This window comes from Peromyscus californicus, unplaced genomic scaffold (assembly GCF_007827085.1).
Source record: "Peromyscus californicus insignis strain IS unplaced genomic scaffold, ASM782708v3 Scaffold_13__1_contigs__length_99412109, whole genome shotgun sequence".
Classification (NCBI taxonomy): Eukaryota; Metazoa; Chordata; class Mammalia; order Rodentia; family Cricetidae; genus Peromyscus; species Peromyscus californicus.
The window spans coordinates 33712231-33731220 of NW_026294424.1; the positions used below are offsets into that span (position 1 = coordinate 33712231).

The window sequence follows — 18990 nt, forward strand, 5'->3', positions numbered from 1 at the left end:
TCAGGTACCCACGAGCTCTTTATTTGCTGAGTGAACGTGAGAAGTTACATTGGGGGATTGACAGTGGGTGAGGTGCTGCTGCTGCTGCTGCTGCTGCTGCTGCTGCTGCTGCTACTGCTCGACTCCGTGGTCGCTGAGTCAGATCCTGTGCAGGACAAGCTTTGGCACGCTTATTGCTCTTCATGCATTCCTCACAGCTTCCCAACGCCCTTCAAACATGTGACTGTGTGGATCCCCCACCCCCACCCTGTGCTGAGCTCAGGGTCTTTGTTTCGGAACACTCCAACAGTAAAGTATTTTGTCTCAGTAGCACACCTCAGGAAACAACAGTGTAGCTGACGGTGGTCACTGTGCTTGTTCACAAAGGATCTCCAACTATTTGCCATTTATTTCTGACCTACTAAGGAACATTAAAACTTCTGACATGCCCACTGGAAACAACACAGTCTGAGAACACGGAAGAAAACAACCATGAATAGCTTTTTCTATTTAATTGTCTTACACATTTAGTTTACCTACTGGTGATTTTGTAAACATATACTTTAATGTCAAGATTCAGATTGAAACATAAACATACTTTTCTTACAAAGATTGTGGACTCAAATATTCTCTTTGCAAGGTGCCACATCAGCCCCCCACCAGCCATCCTGCCCCTTTCTCACAGCACAGGAGTCACATCTGTTCACAGATTAAAAGCTAAATAGCCTTGGCTTACCCAAAATTACATTTTCACTTTGCCCACCCAGCTAATAAAACGAAAAACCAAAATGGCCTGCATTACAGGGCTGTACGTGCAAACATATTCATAACAGGAAAGAAAAGGGCCGGTGGGGCTTCTTCCTATCTAGCACATCACCAGCAGACAGCCCGCCCACCCACAGGAAAACAGGCTCTGCAACCCTTGGCCCAGAGCCAGCTCCTCCCACCCCATCCTTGTACTCTGCTTAGTGCACATACCAAAGAGAACCTCCCAGAAGTGCCCTGGCAGGGGCTGGCGGGGCTGCATTGTAGCGCACACTTCCCTTCTCTGTGCCACTTAACAGTGCATCTTGGCAGCTGGCACTGCTGCCAGCAAAGCACGGGATCACTCTAGATATGGCTATGGAGGGAGGTCTGCAGATAGCAAAGGGGCATAAAAGAAAAAAGAAACCCACCAAACGCACTGCTCTGATGGCCAGACCCCTGGCATAGCCAGTGTCAGTTCTCTTTGGACGGCATCCAGTGAATCCCAGTGAAGGAGCTGAATGAAGACTCCTCAGCATGGACAGTGGCCTCAAGCTCTCTAAGCAATGCTGAGATGCGCTGGTTTCTATGCCTGTGGGTGGTCCGCAGCAAGTTTTATTTGCAAAGCAGCATTAGCAAACAGAAGCAATTGCACCGTAAATGAGTAACCTCTAAATTATCGGTAATTATATTTAATGAAATGTCCCTCAAAGTCCCTTTGTTGCCTTCAAGTGACACATTGTAAGGAACCCGCCCAGCTCGCTAAGCTGACTTCTCCGCAGCTTCGGTCTCCTGTTCCGACAGCTTCTCTTCTGACAGAACTGACATCCATGGTGACACGGAGCGTGTGATACTCTGCTTGGCCAGGTTGTAGTGGTTTATAACAGTGTAAAATTTCTCCCGGGCACTGGAGTCTTGCTCCGTGTAGTAGCTCTCCAAGCCTTCTGGAATGCACTGGGTGTTCTGTAAGACAGGAGGCCGTGGAGATACAGGGGGTGCCAGCGTGTGTCTGCAGTGAGTATCCCCGCAATGGCCCCTAAGCATCTTCCCTGAGCTTACAGGAATAAATGCTAAACAAACACTAACAATGGACAGATGAAGGGGCCTGCCCTGCGAGGGCATAGCCGTCTTAAAGATTGGCTGTGCTGCAACGGGCACCTGGGCTCCCAGGTTAGGGGGAACAGGCCGCGTGCCTCCCTTCACCAAGTCTCTAATTGGCTGATTGACCTTGGCTATTCATCTATTAGAAGCAAGGACACTTTTGACATGTCTACAGACAATCCACCTGAAATAAGAGGAGGAGCACCAAGGAAGGCTTTCTTGGGGGCCAGTGAATTGGCTCAGTGGGTAAAGATGTTGCCAACACTAGTTCAATCCCCAGGACCTGCATGGTAGGAGGAGAGAACCAGCTCCTGCAAGTTATCCTCTGAGCTGAGCCGTGCGGCTGGTGTGGCAGCCGGTGACTAACCTGCCTAGAGCCCTTTAAGGCCGTGACTAACCTCGAGCCAAGAGAATCTGAACGGTTGTAACAAGCAGCTCTGGGGCTGGCTCCCAGAGAGCAGCTGTGTCCCTCCAGTGTCCACATCTCCCCTTCTCAACCGGCTCCGACTGCCCAGAGAACAAAACCTCAAGAGCCACGGGGCAGGGAAAGATGGAGCCAGAGCTCCAGATGAGTGAGTCCTTGTACTACCTTCCAGTTTGGACTCTGAGACCAGCAGTAAGCTTCCCACCCTGTTGAAGTGACTGTTACTTGTGGCTAGCCACCCGAAGCATGCTATCACCAAGCCTGCTGGGATAGGAACGTGAGACCCCACAGTTGAGTCAGAGGTGGAGCCCTCGGTGACCACCCATTATCTGGGAGTTTTAAACCCATATATTCATCTCTGGGTGGAGCCCAGAGTGGCTTAGCAGATCTGTGCTGAGTCCATCTGTATTTCAAGTGTCTCCCTGAGGAGTGTGAGTCCAGCATCCCAGCCAAGGCCACAGTCCAAGACCCACTCCTGTTAGAAGAGAGCCCTTCCGGTTTTCACCCTATGACACAATGCTCAGTTGTTCTCTTGGATGACCTAGTGTCTCCATCCTCAACCCCAGGCTAGCTCTCCAGTGTAGTGGGCAGGTAGCCCAAGATATCAGGGAGGAGGAGCTCCTGGGAACTTCCTCTCGGCTGAGTCTGAACGCCAAGGGCAGGTTCATAGGGCAATCCAATTGGGTTCCCTACCCTAGAGAATGTCCTGTGGCTCTCAAGCCTTCTTCCCTCCCTCTTCCCTGAAAGAAGCGGACAGCAGTGTGCACCCACATGCAGGCTTCCCTCTTGCCTACGCCAGGTCTGTGCTTTTCAGGCCAATTCTCTCACTGTGAGGTTCATGCCACTCAGTCCATTTTATAGGTGGGAAAGTGGAGTCCAGAGAGGTGAAGAAGCTTGCTGAAGCAGATTTGAGAACCACCCAAGCATGAGAACACAGTTGCAGCTGGGACCTCCAGTCAGCGTCGTCCACCACCACACACTGGGCTACCCTTCCAGGGGGTCGATCCCTGATTCCCCACCCAGCTCAAGGACATACAGACTATGAAACAGACCTTTCCATTGTCTCCATCCCGAGGACAGTGGGTCCAACTTGGTGTTTTCCAGTATCAGCCACTGGCATGTACGGTCCAGATAGTACTATTAAGTCCCTGCCTTGGCACACATGGCCTCAGGAGTGCAGGCCAACTCAGCTTAACCACCTATGCTTCCTGGTTTTCCTGCCCCCCCCCCCACAACCCTCAGAGGTAGGGGTACAGCACTCAGGGTGGCTCGGGCCTGCACAGTGGGAGCATGAGAGGATGGCACTCCAGTAATCCCTGGTGCCAGGGTCAGGGGGAGACCCTTTCCCAAAAGAGGAAGACAAGCCGTTACCCTGGCCTCCCAGGTGTTCGGTCTTGCTCAGCCAAAGGCCACTGCAGCTGGGATGTACTCTCACCCTCTGAAGCCTGCCTCACTTGACGTTGCTCTGCTGCTGCTGCTGCTGCTGCTGCTTGGTGTAACAGGGCTGAGCATCAAGTATGCTGATGGAGAAAGGAGGCTGGAGCATGGAGAGCAGCCATGTGGGCAGATCTGGAAGCTACTTGGGGGGGTGGGTCCTGCTCTTTCAGAGTGAGCCCTCTCTCCTAAGGACCCCTCCCACACAGAGCCTGCTCCAGGTACAGGGCCCGGACTGTGGGCAGTGGTCAGCAGGTGCCTAAGAACCCACACAGAGCCTAAGCCATGGGTGCTGGTTAACTTAGCCCTGCTGGTCACTCAGCAGGGTCGACTGGCCTCTCCAGGAGGGGAGGATGGCGGTAAATAAAGAATCCTGGTAGAGCGGCCAGCATGCAGGGCTTGCGGTCCTCACTGTGGGGTCTAGGAAGGTGATGAATGGTAAGACGAGAACAGCGCAGTGCAGGCAGGGCCCAGTGAGCACTCAGGAGCCTGTGAAAATACGAACAGGTGGCTCCAGCCTCATGGCCATCTTCTTTTCTGGGCTGCCACCCCTTGTGCCTCTCCCCTCAGAAGTGCCTCCGTCACTGGGGAGGTAGCTAATGATGTAAAGGCTCAGCCCTTGCCTGTGGAGACTGGGGTCTCCTTAGCAGCTCACTAGATCCTGAAGTGTAAAACTTAGAAACACCAGCAGGCTCCCGGGAATGCTGACAGCTAGTTCAGAAGAGGCCCAAAGCAATGGAGGGTTCTTAGGTACCCTGCCCTTGGTGCAGCACTTCAGGGGATAGCCCTGGCTACAGACAGAGCCTAGCTTTAGGGCCAGGCCCCAGCCCCAGCTGAGATCTCATGTGCTCTTTTCAGAGCCTTAGTCCCCTCATCTTTAAAATGGGGCGAATGTGCCACACAGCCTGGCTGCTTTTGTTGTAAGGGTAAAAGTCAGTGTGGGACAGCTCAGAAAGAAGTCAGCGTGGGACAGCTCAGAAAGAAGTCAGCGTGGGACAGCTCAGAAAGAAGCCAGGGTGTGGCCAAAGGTGATAAACAGAAAAGACGAAACGTTCCAAGAACCCTCCAGAGTACAGCCAGCTTGGTGCAAGGAACCCCCGCACCGCAGAAGGAAATGGCTGTGTGGGCCAGCTAGGACTCTACAGCTGACCACGCTCCTCTAGCCTGCACCGCCACCCTCACTCTGTCCTCCACGTATCCCTCGCGGCTCCTTGGGGAAGTGGGGGAAGGCTGCAGTTACCATCTTACTCCCGTGCAGCCTGGCACCCAGCACAGGACCCTGCTAGAGCTTTGCATGCAACCAGGACCTGAGGAGCAGCGACTGCCTGGAGCAGGCGCGGGGGGGGGGGGGGGGGGGGGGGGGGGGGGGGGGCATCTAAGGGCAGCGAGGACATGGCCCTGCCCTCCAGACGCCTGGCTGAGAGAGGACAGCAGGTGGTGTCTGACACCTCCCATATAACACAGCCACCAAAAGACGCTGAGAGGCCCTCTGAGGGGTCGATGGTGTCACGAACCGCAGAAGGAGCTGGGGCACGGGTGTTCAGTCTATACCCATGTGGTAAAAGAAATAAAATACGAAGCCTAGGTCACCTATCGGGGTGTCTTGGAAGGAGCATGACTGTCATATGGCCTGGGCTAGGTCACTGCAGAGTGTGGACAGGGTCTAGCTATGGCCCAGGCTGCTTCCATCTGAGGGCAAGGATTGAAGGCACACATCACCACCCTGACTCTGCTTTTACCTGCCTCCACACACTCCTCAGCTTGGGCCATTTGGCTGTGGCAAGAGGGCTTCTTGGTAGGACTCAGGCTTCTGGGGTCCGTCCCACCCCCCCCCCCCCCCCCCCCCCCCCGGCATCCTATCCAGCCAGATTCCCAGGGCTCAGCTGGTACACTTAAAGAGGCTTCTAAAAGGTGTATGCCGAAGAGTTGAAGGAACTGAAGGGCATGACCTTGGGCATGATCAGGAGCCTCTGAACCCTGTTTCCCATTGGTAAAAAGGAGGAGACACACACCCCCTTAGGCCCTCTGGGTGCATCCAGGGTGAATATGGGTCACAGCCCTCGCAACCATCCCTCAAGTAGATGTGGAATGTGCATATGCCTGAGCATGGAAGGAGGAAAGCCTCCCCCACCCAGCACCTTACACCTCCTAGCTGTATCATCCAGACCACCAACTCCCACCGCCATTAAGTGGACACTAGTGGAAACTGTACAAGCCCACAGCAGCGCACTTGCAGAGCTGCCTATGAGCTTCTGAATTCCCAAGGGGCTGAGGACTGCAAGCCCTGTAGGGCCTTTTATCCATGCAGATCCTGAGTCCCCTCCACACTGCCAGGAATCTGATCTGAACTCAGCCTGGATCCCGGCCTTCATCTTCATCATCACCCCTCTGCACCAGCTTCTCCCACAGCACTTGGGTTTGCCAAATGGAGCCAGCAGTTTTAGCCTCTTGCGCTGGGCAGGGACCTGCCCCAGACCAGAAACAATGGGCAAGACAGGAAACCCAGGAGAGCTCTGTGTTTAGTGGAGTGCTGGCCTGTCATCTGTGAACAATGGCTGCAGTAGGGAGCTGTCCCTTGCCTATCCTGTTTCTCACAGAGGCACCACTGCTTCCTATATCAGCCTCTGAGTCACCCAGCTTTGGGCCAGGTCCTCCCCTTCCGTCCCTCCTGGCCTGCTTAATTCAGTCTTCCTGTCCATCCACTGCCATCCTGGTCTGCCTCTCACATGTGTCTGCCATCCAGACCGTCTTTCCAGCCCCACTGTGGCAGCCTCCTCCATCAGCTCCTGCCTGCCTCTCCCAACTTCCAGGTGACCCAAGGAATTATCCTCATCACACTCCTTTTCCTGGGGCCTTTGCTAGGCACTCAGGGTGCTGAGCAGTGTACGACCTGGCTGTACCTGGGCCACCCTCCCACCAAGCACACCCCAGTCTGCCTGCTACTCTCAGCACTCCGTCTCCTACTCTGCCCCATGCTTGCTCCAGAAGCTGCCCCAGTGTGGACCACCTTCTAGAAAGGGCAGACCCGCATACTCCATGCCAAGTCCTCCTCACTCAGTATGTACATGCCTGCCTGCCTCATGTTTCTTGAACCAGAAGGGCTTCAGGAAGCGGTCCTTGCATCGGTTGCTCCTGACTGTAGCCTAGCACCCTGAGCAACCAGAGTTGTCTACGGTGGCAGGTACCCACAATCGCTGCAGGAGGAGGGAAGGGCTGAAAGTCAGAAGCCCTGAAGGACCTCGTGGTGTAAATGGAGGAGGAGGAGGTCCTGGCTGGGGTATGTGAACTCCCAGCTCTTCTAACTTGCTCTGCCAGGGAACTGAAGTTTTGCCTCAGCAAAACCCAGACCCAGCCAGCCAGCAAAGATCCACGAGCCATTTGGGCTAGCACACACATTCAGTGCCTGCTCTATCTCCCCTTCAACAGTGCCAAATCCTGCCCAGGACCAGTTTCCATCAGCTGGAAAGCGCAGACCCAGACACGAGTGAGGGGCCATGGAAACCCGGAGCGAGTGGGCCACACCTCTGCTCTGCTCCATCTCCTGCCTCCACCCCATCTTCCCTCCCTCGGTTTCGCTTCCTCGGTCCTCTGGTCCTCCGTCCTGTGGTGTAAATGCATCGGTGCCAACAGCAGGCTCGTGGGAAGGAGGCACAGAAGCGGAGAGAACATTTCCATGTGCACATAAAGTCCAGATGCCAACATGGCCCCTGCGGTGGAACCCGCAGGAGAGCCCAAGAGCAGCCTGTAGGCAGGAGGGCCCCTTTGTGTGGCTTGGGGCACGGCCTTTCTCTTGATCACTGTCTTCCACCCCCACCAGGTCCTGGAGGGAAGTATCAGCTGGCACTTCTGCACCAAGGGGACTCTTCCCCAGGGATAAGCCAGGGGTTCTCTTCACAGTGACCCTCTGGTGCCTTCAGCCTCCTTGCCTGGCTGCCCAGGCAGGGCCTTCAGTGAGGACCCTCCCACTGCAGTACACAGCCAAGGCCCTACTGCTATAGGGCCCTAGGATTGTGGAGGGAAGGGGGCCCAAGGCACCCCCAGGGGGCTAAGGCCTTACCTTCAAGACAAACCCATCAGGGCAGGAGCGGTCATACTTGTACACCTTGTAGACGACCAGGAAGACGACACAGGTGAGGAAGGCCAGGGCAAAGAGAACCAGCACAGAGACCTGTGGGAAGAGGCAGAGGACACGATGGGGCTGCGGAACAGGTGACAGACAGGTGGAAAGCTCTGTGCACAGACACAAGAAGGCCTCGCTAATGGCCACATGGCTCCCAGGCAACTTGGACACTTGACAGAGAAGTGGAGCTGGGCTGCATTCAGGGCCCCGACTTACAGAGCTGAGCACCTGTCATCTAGGGAACAGCTGCTCCACAGATCTCTCTGGGCACCGGTCTCAGTGCGAGGACACTGTCACTCGGACCCCAGGCTACCCTCATGTTGAAACCACATAAGAGAAACAGGAGCTCTGTCCTCAACCTCTGCCCTCTATAGTGTTCTGAGGACAGAGACTTACGTTTGGGTTTCCTTAGGGCATAAGCGGCTCATTAGAATGCCCAGCACTAGGTAGGCACAAAGCTACGATAGTGTAGGTGAGACGTGGCTCACAGATGTACAAGTAACAGAGGTCAAACACCACAAGATGTTGCTAGATTTGGGCCTGGAGATGTCTGCCTGGCTGTTGGGGAATATGGAAGGGGCAAAAGCATGTCATGAGGTGAGAGAGGAGTGAGGTGGAGAAGCATGGGAATGGTTCAGGATCCCTGGACAGACCCTAGGAGCCAGCATGTGGCCCAGGTACCATGGGCACCAGTATGGGAGTCACTGCTGGCTTCCTACCGCCCACCCCAGCAGCCAGGAACTGTCCCCCATCTCTGGATCTTTCTGCTCCACTTTATTCTGCTTAGGTGACCCATCACTAACGCTGCCACCAATCCATCTGAAGAACCTGTGTTGTGCATAGAGCTCATGCGTGCTACAGGGGCAGACACGGTGAACCATGCGGTCTCAGTCTCAGGGCTCAAGGCACCCATGGGGAGTGGTGACATTGGCGAGAGTCTGTTGGCAGCTACAGCAGATAGAAAGCACATAAACATCTGGCCCTGGGAACTGAGTGTGGCTCTTGATGAAGAAGGGAGCTAACGTGTAGGAAAAAGAAGGGGTATCATCCAGGATGTCCAGTGACAGCCACCTTCTCTGGCAGTGCTAGGTCCAGAGAGGCCACTGCCAGAGCTGGTGGGAGGGTCCAGGAGTGACAACCTTCTAAACACTGAACACCAAGGGAGTGAGACTCATTACTGCTCTTAGAACCACTGTCCATTCCTTGGCTTTCTCGGGGTCCCACAGATGGCAGAGCAGGATCTCAACCCAGGCCACCTCACCCAGAAACACTGCCTGGCAGGGATCCAGCCACATGCCTCTTCTCGCACCATCCCTGCCCACAGGGCTGTGCTCTGGAGGTGCTGCACACCTGTAACCCAGGCACTTCAGGAGGATCAGAAGTTCAAGCCTTTGCATGTGGGTTGTCTTAAGGTGAGGTCATTAGCATGGGCGCTTGTCAAGTCTGACCAGTGTCCTTACAAGAAAAGAAAATGAGGCAGAGACACACACTAGCAGACACCACATGCAGACGGGCTGGAATAATGAATGCCTCTCTAGCCACGCGGCCCCAGCGATGGCATAACTCCACAACACAACAGGACTTCAGAGGCAGCATGGCCCACAGACACTTCAACTTCAGACTTCCTTTGCCTCCAGAAACCTGAGAACATGCCTCTGGGGTTCCCCTCCTTTGTGGTGCCTTGTTGGGGCAGCCACAGGACTTGTGTTAAGGAGCACAGGCCTGGCTCACCTCCCTTGAAGAGAGTTCCCCCCCCCCCCACTTCCTCTGCAGGTACCCCAGACTTCAGGCTGTGTCTTCTCATTTTGCTATCTCAAGAGCCTTGGTAAGTTCCAAGGTTCTCAGTCCAACTTGTGTTACTGAAACAGCACTGGAGATCTAGTTGTTGGTTCTTTATTGTGTGTGTGGAGGCCAGAGGACAACCAGTACTGTGGAGATAGACAGGAGGATATAACCACCCAACAAAGTATAACCAGTGATTTCCAGGTCAGAATGAAACCTGGTCTCAAGAAAAAGGTGGATGTGACTCACGAATGACACTCAGGGATGTCCTCTTAAGAGAGTCAGGGTGACTCGGGGACCGAAAACAGAGACTGGGATGTGGGGAGAGGCACCTCGAGCCAGGAAGTAAGTGAAGGTGCAGAAGCAGGCAAGGAACAGATGCCCTGGAGCCCCACCTCAGGGCAGGCTGGCACACAGATGCCCTGGAGCCCCACCTCAGGGCAGGCTGGCACACAGATGCCCTGGAGCCCCTCCACAGGGCAGGCTGGCACACAGATGCCCTGGAGCCCCACCTCAGGGCAGGCTGGCACACAGATGCCCTGGAGCCCCACCTCAGGGCAGGCTGGCACACAGATGCCCTGGAGCCCCACCTCAGGGCAGGCTGGCACACAGATGCCCTGGAGCCCCACCTCAGGGCAGGCTGGCACACAGATGCCCTGGAGCCCCACCTCAGGGCAGGCTGGCACACAGCCTGACTCCAAATGAGTACTTACTAAGCAGGCCTCTGGCACCTAGAGCAAACCCAAGAACTGTCCACTCAGCTGACACAGCATGAACATGGCTTGCAAGGGTACTGGCATTTTGGTTTTATTAAATAAATGTTCTCACACAGGATGGAGCTGTACCCAGGGTTGCTTTTCCCTTCGTGACCTGGGGAGGCCTAGAGAGCCACAGGCTTCCAGACAGGGTGACTCCCACCCTTCTCTGGAACCAGGGACAAAACCTAGAGAGTCCCCTGATCAGAAACGAGTTGACTTACAAAGAGCTGCCTTCTGGGCCAATTTCTCTACCAGACACGGGGGATACAGTGCTTGGGCCCGTTTTTTATTTTGAGACAAGGCCTCATTAAGTTGCCCAGGCTGGCCATGAAATGGCAGTCCTCCTGCCTCAGCCTCACACTTGACTGGAATTGCAGACCTTGCCGAGAAGCCCACCTACTGCTGTGGTTTTCAAATCAGACAAATGTGTGTCAAATCGGAGGGAAAACGTAACAAGGAGAGTAGAACAGACTGACTAGACTTGTCTTTAGACCAAGCTTGTCACCATTTTCTTTTCTCATCTCCTTTATGAAGGGGCCCGTTGAGACCAAAGTGCCTCAAACTCAGAAAGTCCTACTTTCTCCCATCTTAGGAATCCCAAGTCATGAGGAACCTTCTCAGGGGATCTGACATTAGCTACCCAAAGTGTCCATCCCAAGAGTTGGCTGAGCAGCCATACAGTTCCACTGCATCACCCTGGTGTCACTTAGAACAGTCAAGTAAGAAGTGCCACAGGAGAGGCAGGACACAGAGGCGGCTCTGATTACTCTGGAGACCTCCTGGAGGAGCATCGGTCCCAAGGGATAGAGTTCATTGGGAGGTGAGAAAAGGGAGGTGAAGAGCAGTGAGGACTGCGGTATCAGAAACATGGTGGCTGCAGCATCATGACCTGGAAGGAGTGGAAACATGAACCAGCTGACTGGAGTTGGAGTCTAGACCAGTCCTTGGTGTGGCAAGATCCCAGGAAACAGGTCAGTGTTGCCAAGCATCAGGGAAATGCAACATATATCACAAGGAGAAGCCATGTCACGCCCACTGTAATGGCTGTACCAAGTGCTGGCAATGCAGAGGCAACACTGGAACCCGGTCACTGCTGCTTGAAAAATGGTGGCCCTAATATAGGAAGCAATGGCAGTTCTACAACACATAAAATATAAAAATTACCATGGCAACCAGCAATCCTACTCTTGTGTGTTTACCTACAGAAAAGAAAAACAGGTCTTCAAACAAAGGTTTATGCAAAGAAACACTGCCCAGTTGCCAAAAGATGGAGTCCAAAAAGGGCTGAGTGGAGAAAAAAAATGTGGTATGTCCATACAACAGAATATTACTTGGCCCTCAAAAGGAACAAAGTGCTGATACATGCTACAACAAATGAATGTTGACAATGTGATGCTGAGCAAAAGTCAGATATGAAAGGCTGCACCATGTATCTGTGTATCTGTTCTGTGATATGTCCAGAAGACAGACATCTAAAGGGGCAGAAAATAGATCAGAGGCTGCTGGGGACCTTGGGGGGTGGGGCACTCACTGTGTGATGTGTCTGGGTCAGCCTCTGAGATAATAAAATGTTCTAGACAGTATGACAGTTGGCAACTTGCTGACTGTTTAATGTCACTAAACTGTACTTTGAAATGGTGAGTTTTGTGTATGTATTTTACCACTATTTTTAATGGACCAGAGGAGGGAGGCAAGAGTCTGAGTTTGGTCTAAGCACCAAGGATGCCCCTTTTCCTGTTCAATTGAGTCACCCTGAGCCCCCTCTCCTCCCCAGTCTCACCCAGGGACACAGTCTGTACCTTTCCAAAAAAACTCTCCTCAGATCCTGGGACCTCCTGCCCAGGGCTGCTCTGGCTTGGGCAGACTCATAGAGTGTGACCCAGTGAGGGGAGGGGGCTCAGGGTCACCCCAGTGAAGATGAAGAGGAGAGGGGGCTCAGGTTGACCCCAGTGAAGCAGGAAAGGGGCATCCTTGGTGCTTAGATGGAGCTTGGTTGTCTATTACTGTTCAGTGCCCACTTAGCCTTTCACAGTTTAGTGTCACAGTTTATGTATGGGTTATTGTCATCCAACTGTCAAGGCACCCTCTTCTCCCAGCACTTCCCTCTAGGCAGGAACCAGCAGGATCCCCACCAAGTACAGCAGGAGCGCCACTCCTAATCACACCAACAGGGTCAGTGTCCAGGATGTGGGCCTGAGTCCTGTCTTCATCCGTTAACAGACTGACCTTGGGGCTACTCCTTAATGAGAATAGTAAGGCTAGTGGTCTGATGCTGCCACCAAGGGCAAGAAAAACAAGGCTCACGAAGGGCCCAGGCCGAGCAGGTCGATGGCACTTACAGTCTCGGTCCTCCATCCCTCAGGGAGGGGAAAGGAAAGGAGCCTTTTGCTGACTAATGCAGTACAGGGAAGGGAAAAAAAATCAGAGACTGAATCCTGAAACCTCCAAGTGTTTACAGAGCTAAATATTTTAGGTACTACACGGACGAGAACACAGACATATACCCCAAGGTGATTCAGCCTATGTTTTACCTGAGCCAGGATGAAGCCCTCACTCCATAGCTGGACCCAGAATCTGCAGGTTCCACAGCTGCAGACGTGGGTGGTCCCAGCTGCAGGTCATCAGGGTATTTAAACAAGTTTCTACGGTCTCTGTCACCACCATGAACGAAGACCCCCACACACACTCTCTACTGGATGTAGGAAAATTGCATCGCCGTTTATAAACAGTTAATAAGTGTGACTTAGAACCTGACATGGGGATTATTAGAGAATGTGGAAAGCAGGCGCACAGGAAGCTCAAGGTCATTAAGGATTCGAGAGAAGGAAACAAACCACCCACAGCATCATTTGCAACAGCCTGCCAAGGGACACCTCCACCGCGGCATCGACTGCCAGCTTGGAGGACCATCCTTAAGTGGCCTCTCCTAAGATACCCTGACCTTGAAAGGTGGTCATGTGCAAGGCTGGCCTTAGAACTTCTCAAGGCTAGAGGGGTGGTGGTACCAGAGAGGGGTGTGGCTCCATCACAAAACCCGTAACTGGAGGGTGTGTGTGACCTCAGGCAGCCCTCTTCATCCTGAAGCCACAAAGCATAAAGAGCCCAAGAGAATGCTGGCAGAGCCCTCCCTGAGCCTGCCTCACTGTGGAGCATCCATCTTCCAGGACATTAAGAAGCAGACCCAGCAGCCCATTACACACTGCCCGCACAAGTGGGAAAGCACAGGGTTTTGGTTTGGTTTGGTTTAATGTTTAGGTTTAGTTCACTTGAGCAACATCCTAGTCTGCACTTACTCTCGGTGTAAAAACACCTCCGATTAATGAAATGGCTGCTCTCCCCGTTGACTCAAGCCTCACTGGAAGCCTAGGCTTTTGGCTGCCACAGCGGTGATTCATCCTGCTATCCCTGTGTAGCAACCTTACAAAGCCCCTCCTTCCCCCCACCACCAGCTGTTACCTAGCAACCAACCTAGCAACCTTGCAGCCAAGAGATTAATCCTCCAGTGATAACCACAATGTAATATCCAAAAAGACACTTGCTTTCAAGGGTGCGCTCCAAAGTTAAGAGAGATGGGCACACCTTAACAATACAGATAAAGAACAAAGAGGCTCATGGGTGCACAAAACTCATCTGTTGTGGTAGGATCTCCTTCCCCGGATTTATACACATGTAGAGGAAAAGAACCGAATCACCATCAGAACAGTGTACTGTTCCTGCCACCACTGTGACTAATCCCTGGTGGGAGGGTCAGGGGGTGGGTCCCTGATTCCAGACATCCTGTTCTTTCCCCTAAACCCCCATGTTCAGAAACGACCCCAAACCTTTAACCAGCTGATGCCCTGCACAACAGCCACATTGTATGTGTGCACTCACGAACGCAGAAACTGTCATTAAATCTTAGAGGCCAAGAGAACTTTCCAGAAGGGTAGACACTCTCAGCATTTCCAAAGGGCTCGAGCCCTTCAAATGTCTCTGCTGTTGTGCCAGACCGTGCACCAAGAAGAAAAGCGTAGAACCTCAGGAGACATCGATCCAACTGCAGAGCTGGCTAAAATGCCTGTCACCTGGGTGGAACCCTGTGGAACTAACATTTTCTGGTTCTGAAGCAGCTCAGAGCTGACAAATGCAAGGGACACCCTTAGAACATGGGTCATCCCTCTGAGTCCGCCTCAGTGCCCCAGGAGGCTGCTCTCCTAGCGATCCTACCCTGCTTCTGCCATTTCCTGACTGAGGCCTCTAGCTGGTCATCTGCTGACCCTATGACAACTGTCAAGTGAGCACATACTCAGCCCTGACCCAGTAAGAAGGCTAGTTCAGGAGAGCGGCCTGCTGTTAAGGAGCCCACAGGGACACCCTGTGGAAACTGTGCCAAGCCCCCTCCACAGGAGTCCACCAGAATGATGGATGAGTCACTCATTTACTTAGCCCGTTCTTACTGAGTGCAGTAAGCGCCAGAGCGATGGTATCGAGGACTCCGGCAGTGCTGCCATGGCTGCTCCTAAATGCTGTCTGCGCACAAGCCCTACACCTTCATTTTTAGCCAATATTCATGTCTCAGGGGGCTCCTGTGGCCTGGTTTCCTTTTCAAAGACACGAGCCAGGTCAAGGGGCCTTTGCTTCCTGAGACCACTCTTCAGTACCTGCTTGGGATAGCAGAGATCACAGGGCCCATGCCCAGAGAGAGGTGTAGGCTAGCCCAGCTTCTTAAAAGGGGACAGCTAGGGGGTGGGGCTAGACGGACACAGAAGCAAGACTTAAGAGGAAAAAAAGACACTGTCAGGGGTATCATCTGGCTCGGCTGCTGGAGTAGGAAAGGGACCTGGGTTCTGTGGGGTACAAGGCAGCAGTGGTAGTTCTGGAACAGGGTTTGAGTCAACAGAGAAAAGGGGTGTGGGGAGACATCTGTTGTAAAACTGTGGCCTCTAACGCCACAACCCAAGAGCAGGCTTCCTGAGCCCAAGCTCTGTTTCAGTCTCCCCAACTAACACGGAGAGAACTATGATAGCATCCTACTTCCTGAAGCGTATGTGGACTCAAGATACAAAGCTTGCTTCTGGAAGTACCACCTCCTGGTAGAGGGCAACAGGAACTTGGGGTAAGTGCATCTCTGGGATCCTCAGTAGGGAAGGAGAGAGGGGGATAGATTCCTGCCTGGGGCTGGAGCTCAGGTCATGGGCGTTCAGGTACTGGTTTTAGAATGAGAGATGAGGGGAATCCTAGCCATCCTGGGGGTAAGTCCTAAAGGAGGCACAGAAGCTAGGCTTAGGGAAACCCTGACAGCTGTGTGTGAGACCAGGCAATACTGCAGTGTAGAGCAAGCCCCTAGTGGGCCCCCACTGTGTCCAATACCTTCCCAGACACCCAGAGACAGCAAGAGAGGTGAAGCAAGCCTCCTGGCACCCGCAGCCTGCCCACTGGGAGCGTAGAGATTGTCTGAGGTCTTCCTGGGTCTTCTGAGCCCCACGGTTCTGGGCAACAGAAACCAGGTAACCGCACAGAGGCCCAGCCATGACGGCCTAGGGCCCTGGGGCCAAATGTGCGTCACCTGTGCCTTAGGCAAGGGATCTAGGGACCTGCCTCAGGTGAGCATGTGAGAAAAACACAAACCAAGAACACCAGAGGGGACAGAGCCTGACACACAGACACATTCAACAGATGGAGAAGATATTTGGGTACCACACTACTCACTGACCTAAGCTGGTGATGGGGACAAACATCCAATCAGACATGAGAAACCAGGGCATGCTCAGGCAAGATGACATTCAGACAGTGTTGCTCTGACATTCACGTCTGATCCTGCACCTGATCTCAAGTGCCCATGATGCTGATGGGCCAAGAATGGCAACAGAGGACAACCATGCTGATCCCAGAGTGGAACAGAGATGCTGACCTCACGTTAATCCGTCTTAATACTGGCCACGAACCTCAATCATGTTAACAGTCAACCCCTGAGCCAGGAAAAGCAGCTCGGCATGCCTGACACCCTTCCATACCCACAGAAATGCAGACACAGACTTCTGTACCTTTTCACTGCAGACCCCTATTTGGAAAGCAGTACCTGTTACTAGCAAGGAGGAAGGAGGCTGGGAGGTTCAAATGAGCTACTACAAGCATACACCAGGGGCACAGAGGATAGTGACATCCATGGAACCCACTGTACCAGGCAGACTTGGACAGCAGTGAGAAGCAACAGGAAGCAGAAGAGATTTGTACTCAATACTCCATGAAGACACTCTGCTCTTCTGGATTCCCTTGCAGCTATGAACTGGGGTTGGTTCCCAAGTCCATCTTCTGTAGTTCCCACTATCACCCAAGAATTAAGCAGGAGATAATACAGATGCTCTGCAATGTGCTGAGAGTGGGTGAGTATGTGCCCCCACACCCATGAATAGATTGCTCATATATCTCTGTGAAAATGATCATCCATACATACAGGGCCACTATTCAAGGTCTGAGGATGTCTTCCAACTAACCCCATTTGAATCTGGGCGATGGTCACCATTTTATTTTCTCCTACATCTTTCCTAAAGAGTGAGGTTTCAAGAATACCAACATCCCAGCTTACCCCTGAGCAGATACCACTTTAGAGGACACACACCCTTGCTGTGAGGAAGGCTCCTCCCACCAGGGCTCACTGGAATTTCACCCTTTTCCGAAGCCATCACCAGAGGTAACAGGAAGTAAAGAAGGATTGGAAGTTGAACACATGGGCTTTGCATCCAAACTCTGGTCACAGCTCCACCAAGAGAGCTGGGACCAATGAGTCTGCAGTCCCCTCTCTACCCTCATGAGATGGGATGTAGGAGAGGAGTACCCTGTTCAGGCATCAGCCCTTAGAGGAGCTTGCATAGGCACTGAGGGTCAAGGGGCATGACACAAAGCTCTGCCTGGATGGGTATAGTACCTCAGGCCTTCTGCTTCCTTCCTGAAACTGTGAGGCGAATCTTTTGATGTTTGGCAAATGTTTGCTCACATTTATTGCCTTTGCCTAAAGGGAAGTTCATGGGTGGTTTTTCCCTGTTATAAAAATAAATGATATATGATTATTTTGGAGGATGAAGCAAAGAAAAAGGAAAATTCTTTAAAAAAAAAAAAAAGGAAGGAGGGAAGGAAGGAAAAAAAAAAAAACCTACCCAGAGAGCCTCCAGGTTGGGAGCTAGAAGCAGTTGGGCTTTCACGGCCTGGATAAGTGGAATCGCATCTGTTCCTGTCCCTCTAAAAAGACCTCTCCGCAGCCTGGCAGATGCCTCCTGACCTAAAGACGGCAGCTCAGCCTGCGACCACTCACCTTAAACCTCTCGGTGACACCCTCGGTGATGCTGACGGTGAACTCCGCTATCTTGGGAGGACGCGCTTTCCCTTTCTTGCGGTCAGGTTCATACTCAGTTTTAGTTTTCACAACAACCTTAGCCAGGAAACAGAGAGGCACATGGTTAGTGATGAGCCTGATGTGCTCAGACACATCTGCCCTAGGCAGGTGAACCTGGGACTGTCAAGTTCAAAGCCGGGCGGTGGTGGCCCACGCCTTTAATCCCAGCACTCGGGAGGCAGAGCCAGGCGGATCTCTGTGAGTTCGAGGCCAGCCTGGTCTACAGAGTAAAGTTCCAGGAAAGGCGCAAAGCTACACAGAGAAACCCTATCTCAAAAAAACAAAATGAAACAAAACAAACAAACAAACAAAAAAAAAAACAAGTTCAAAGATACCCACCATTCCTCCAGGCAGTGAGAGCAGCTTCCACTGAGAACTCTCCATGCAGGCCCTTTCAGATACATTGCCTATCCATGGTCCTAGAGCAATCCCAGGACAAATGCAGAACCGGGGAACAGAGAAGTGATGTTCACCGGCCAAGGCCATGGGACTAATGGCTGGCAGACCACTCGGATACCCATTACAGCAGAACCCTGGTCCAGAGAGTGGGGAGGACACCTCTTCTTTCCTACTGGCTTTTCTGTGCTGCCCACCTGCTGGACATATGTGTTACTGGAGAAGACCTGAACACAACTGAGTAGCACCTAAGAGCTAGGGCCTGGGAATAAACTGCTCTGGGAAGCCTCTTAGACTGCACAGCGCTGAAGGGTCCCCCCCCCCCCACCATGTGAATCTGGAAACATCTGCCCTGTACAAACTTCCCTGAAGCCCTGCCAACTTCACACCTACCTGGGACCCCATGCTGCACCCTATAGGGACATTCCTCTCTTGGCCTCCCCAGCTCTGCTTCTGTCAGGGCTCCATTGCCTCTCTGATTCCCTTGAATAGGGAGAGTGAGGTCAAGGAGTTACTCACCTCTGATCCCCAAACTCTCCCCAGAGCAGGTGTCCAGTAGTGGCTATGGGACAGGAGAGAACCCCCTCCCCATACACTTCTCCTGGAGGGAGTATGTCCTTTGTTGTTTCCATGGTTTGGAAGACACCCACTTGCCCTGACAGTGGGACTGAGTGACTCTGGACAGGCCCCAGGCAAATGACTAGAGAATTCTCCATTCCAGCCCTGACCTGTGGAGCCAGCCTCCAGAGGTTATAGGGGAGAAAGGGGCCAATGCCTGGCATTGAGCCAGAGAGCCCTGAGCTTCAGTGTGTGCTGTCAGGCTTCACTCCTGGCATGCCATTCTCCTGCAGTAGATAGAGGGGTATGCACCCCTGAAGGCATC

General features: G+C 53.0%; 1 protein-coding gene across 2 annotated transcripts in view; it reads right to left on the reverse strand.

The window, feature by feature from the left end:
* LOC128108361 (neuronal vesicle trafficking-associated protein 1) overlaps positions 1-18990 on the reverse strand; it is a 21743-nt gene continuing 2753 nt past the window's right edge. For both annotated transcript variants that reach the window (XM_052734804.1, XM_052734803.1), the window contains exons 3-5: positions 17631-17747; positions 7740-7850; positions 1-1686 (exon numbers count right to left, since the gene is read on the reverse strand). In XM_052734804.1, the coding sequence (XP_052590764.1) occupies positions 1486-1686; positions 7740-7850; positions 17631-17747 (429 nt within the window). In that variant the 3' untranslated portion in view covers positions 1-1485. The remainder of the gene's footprint in view (positions 1687-7739; positions 7851-17630; positions 17748-18990) is intronic.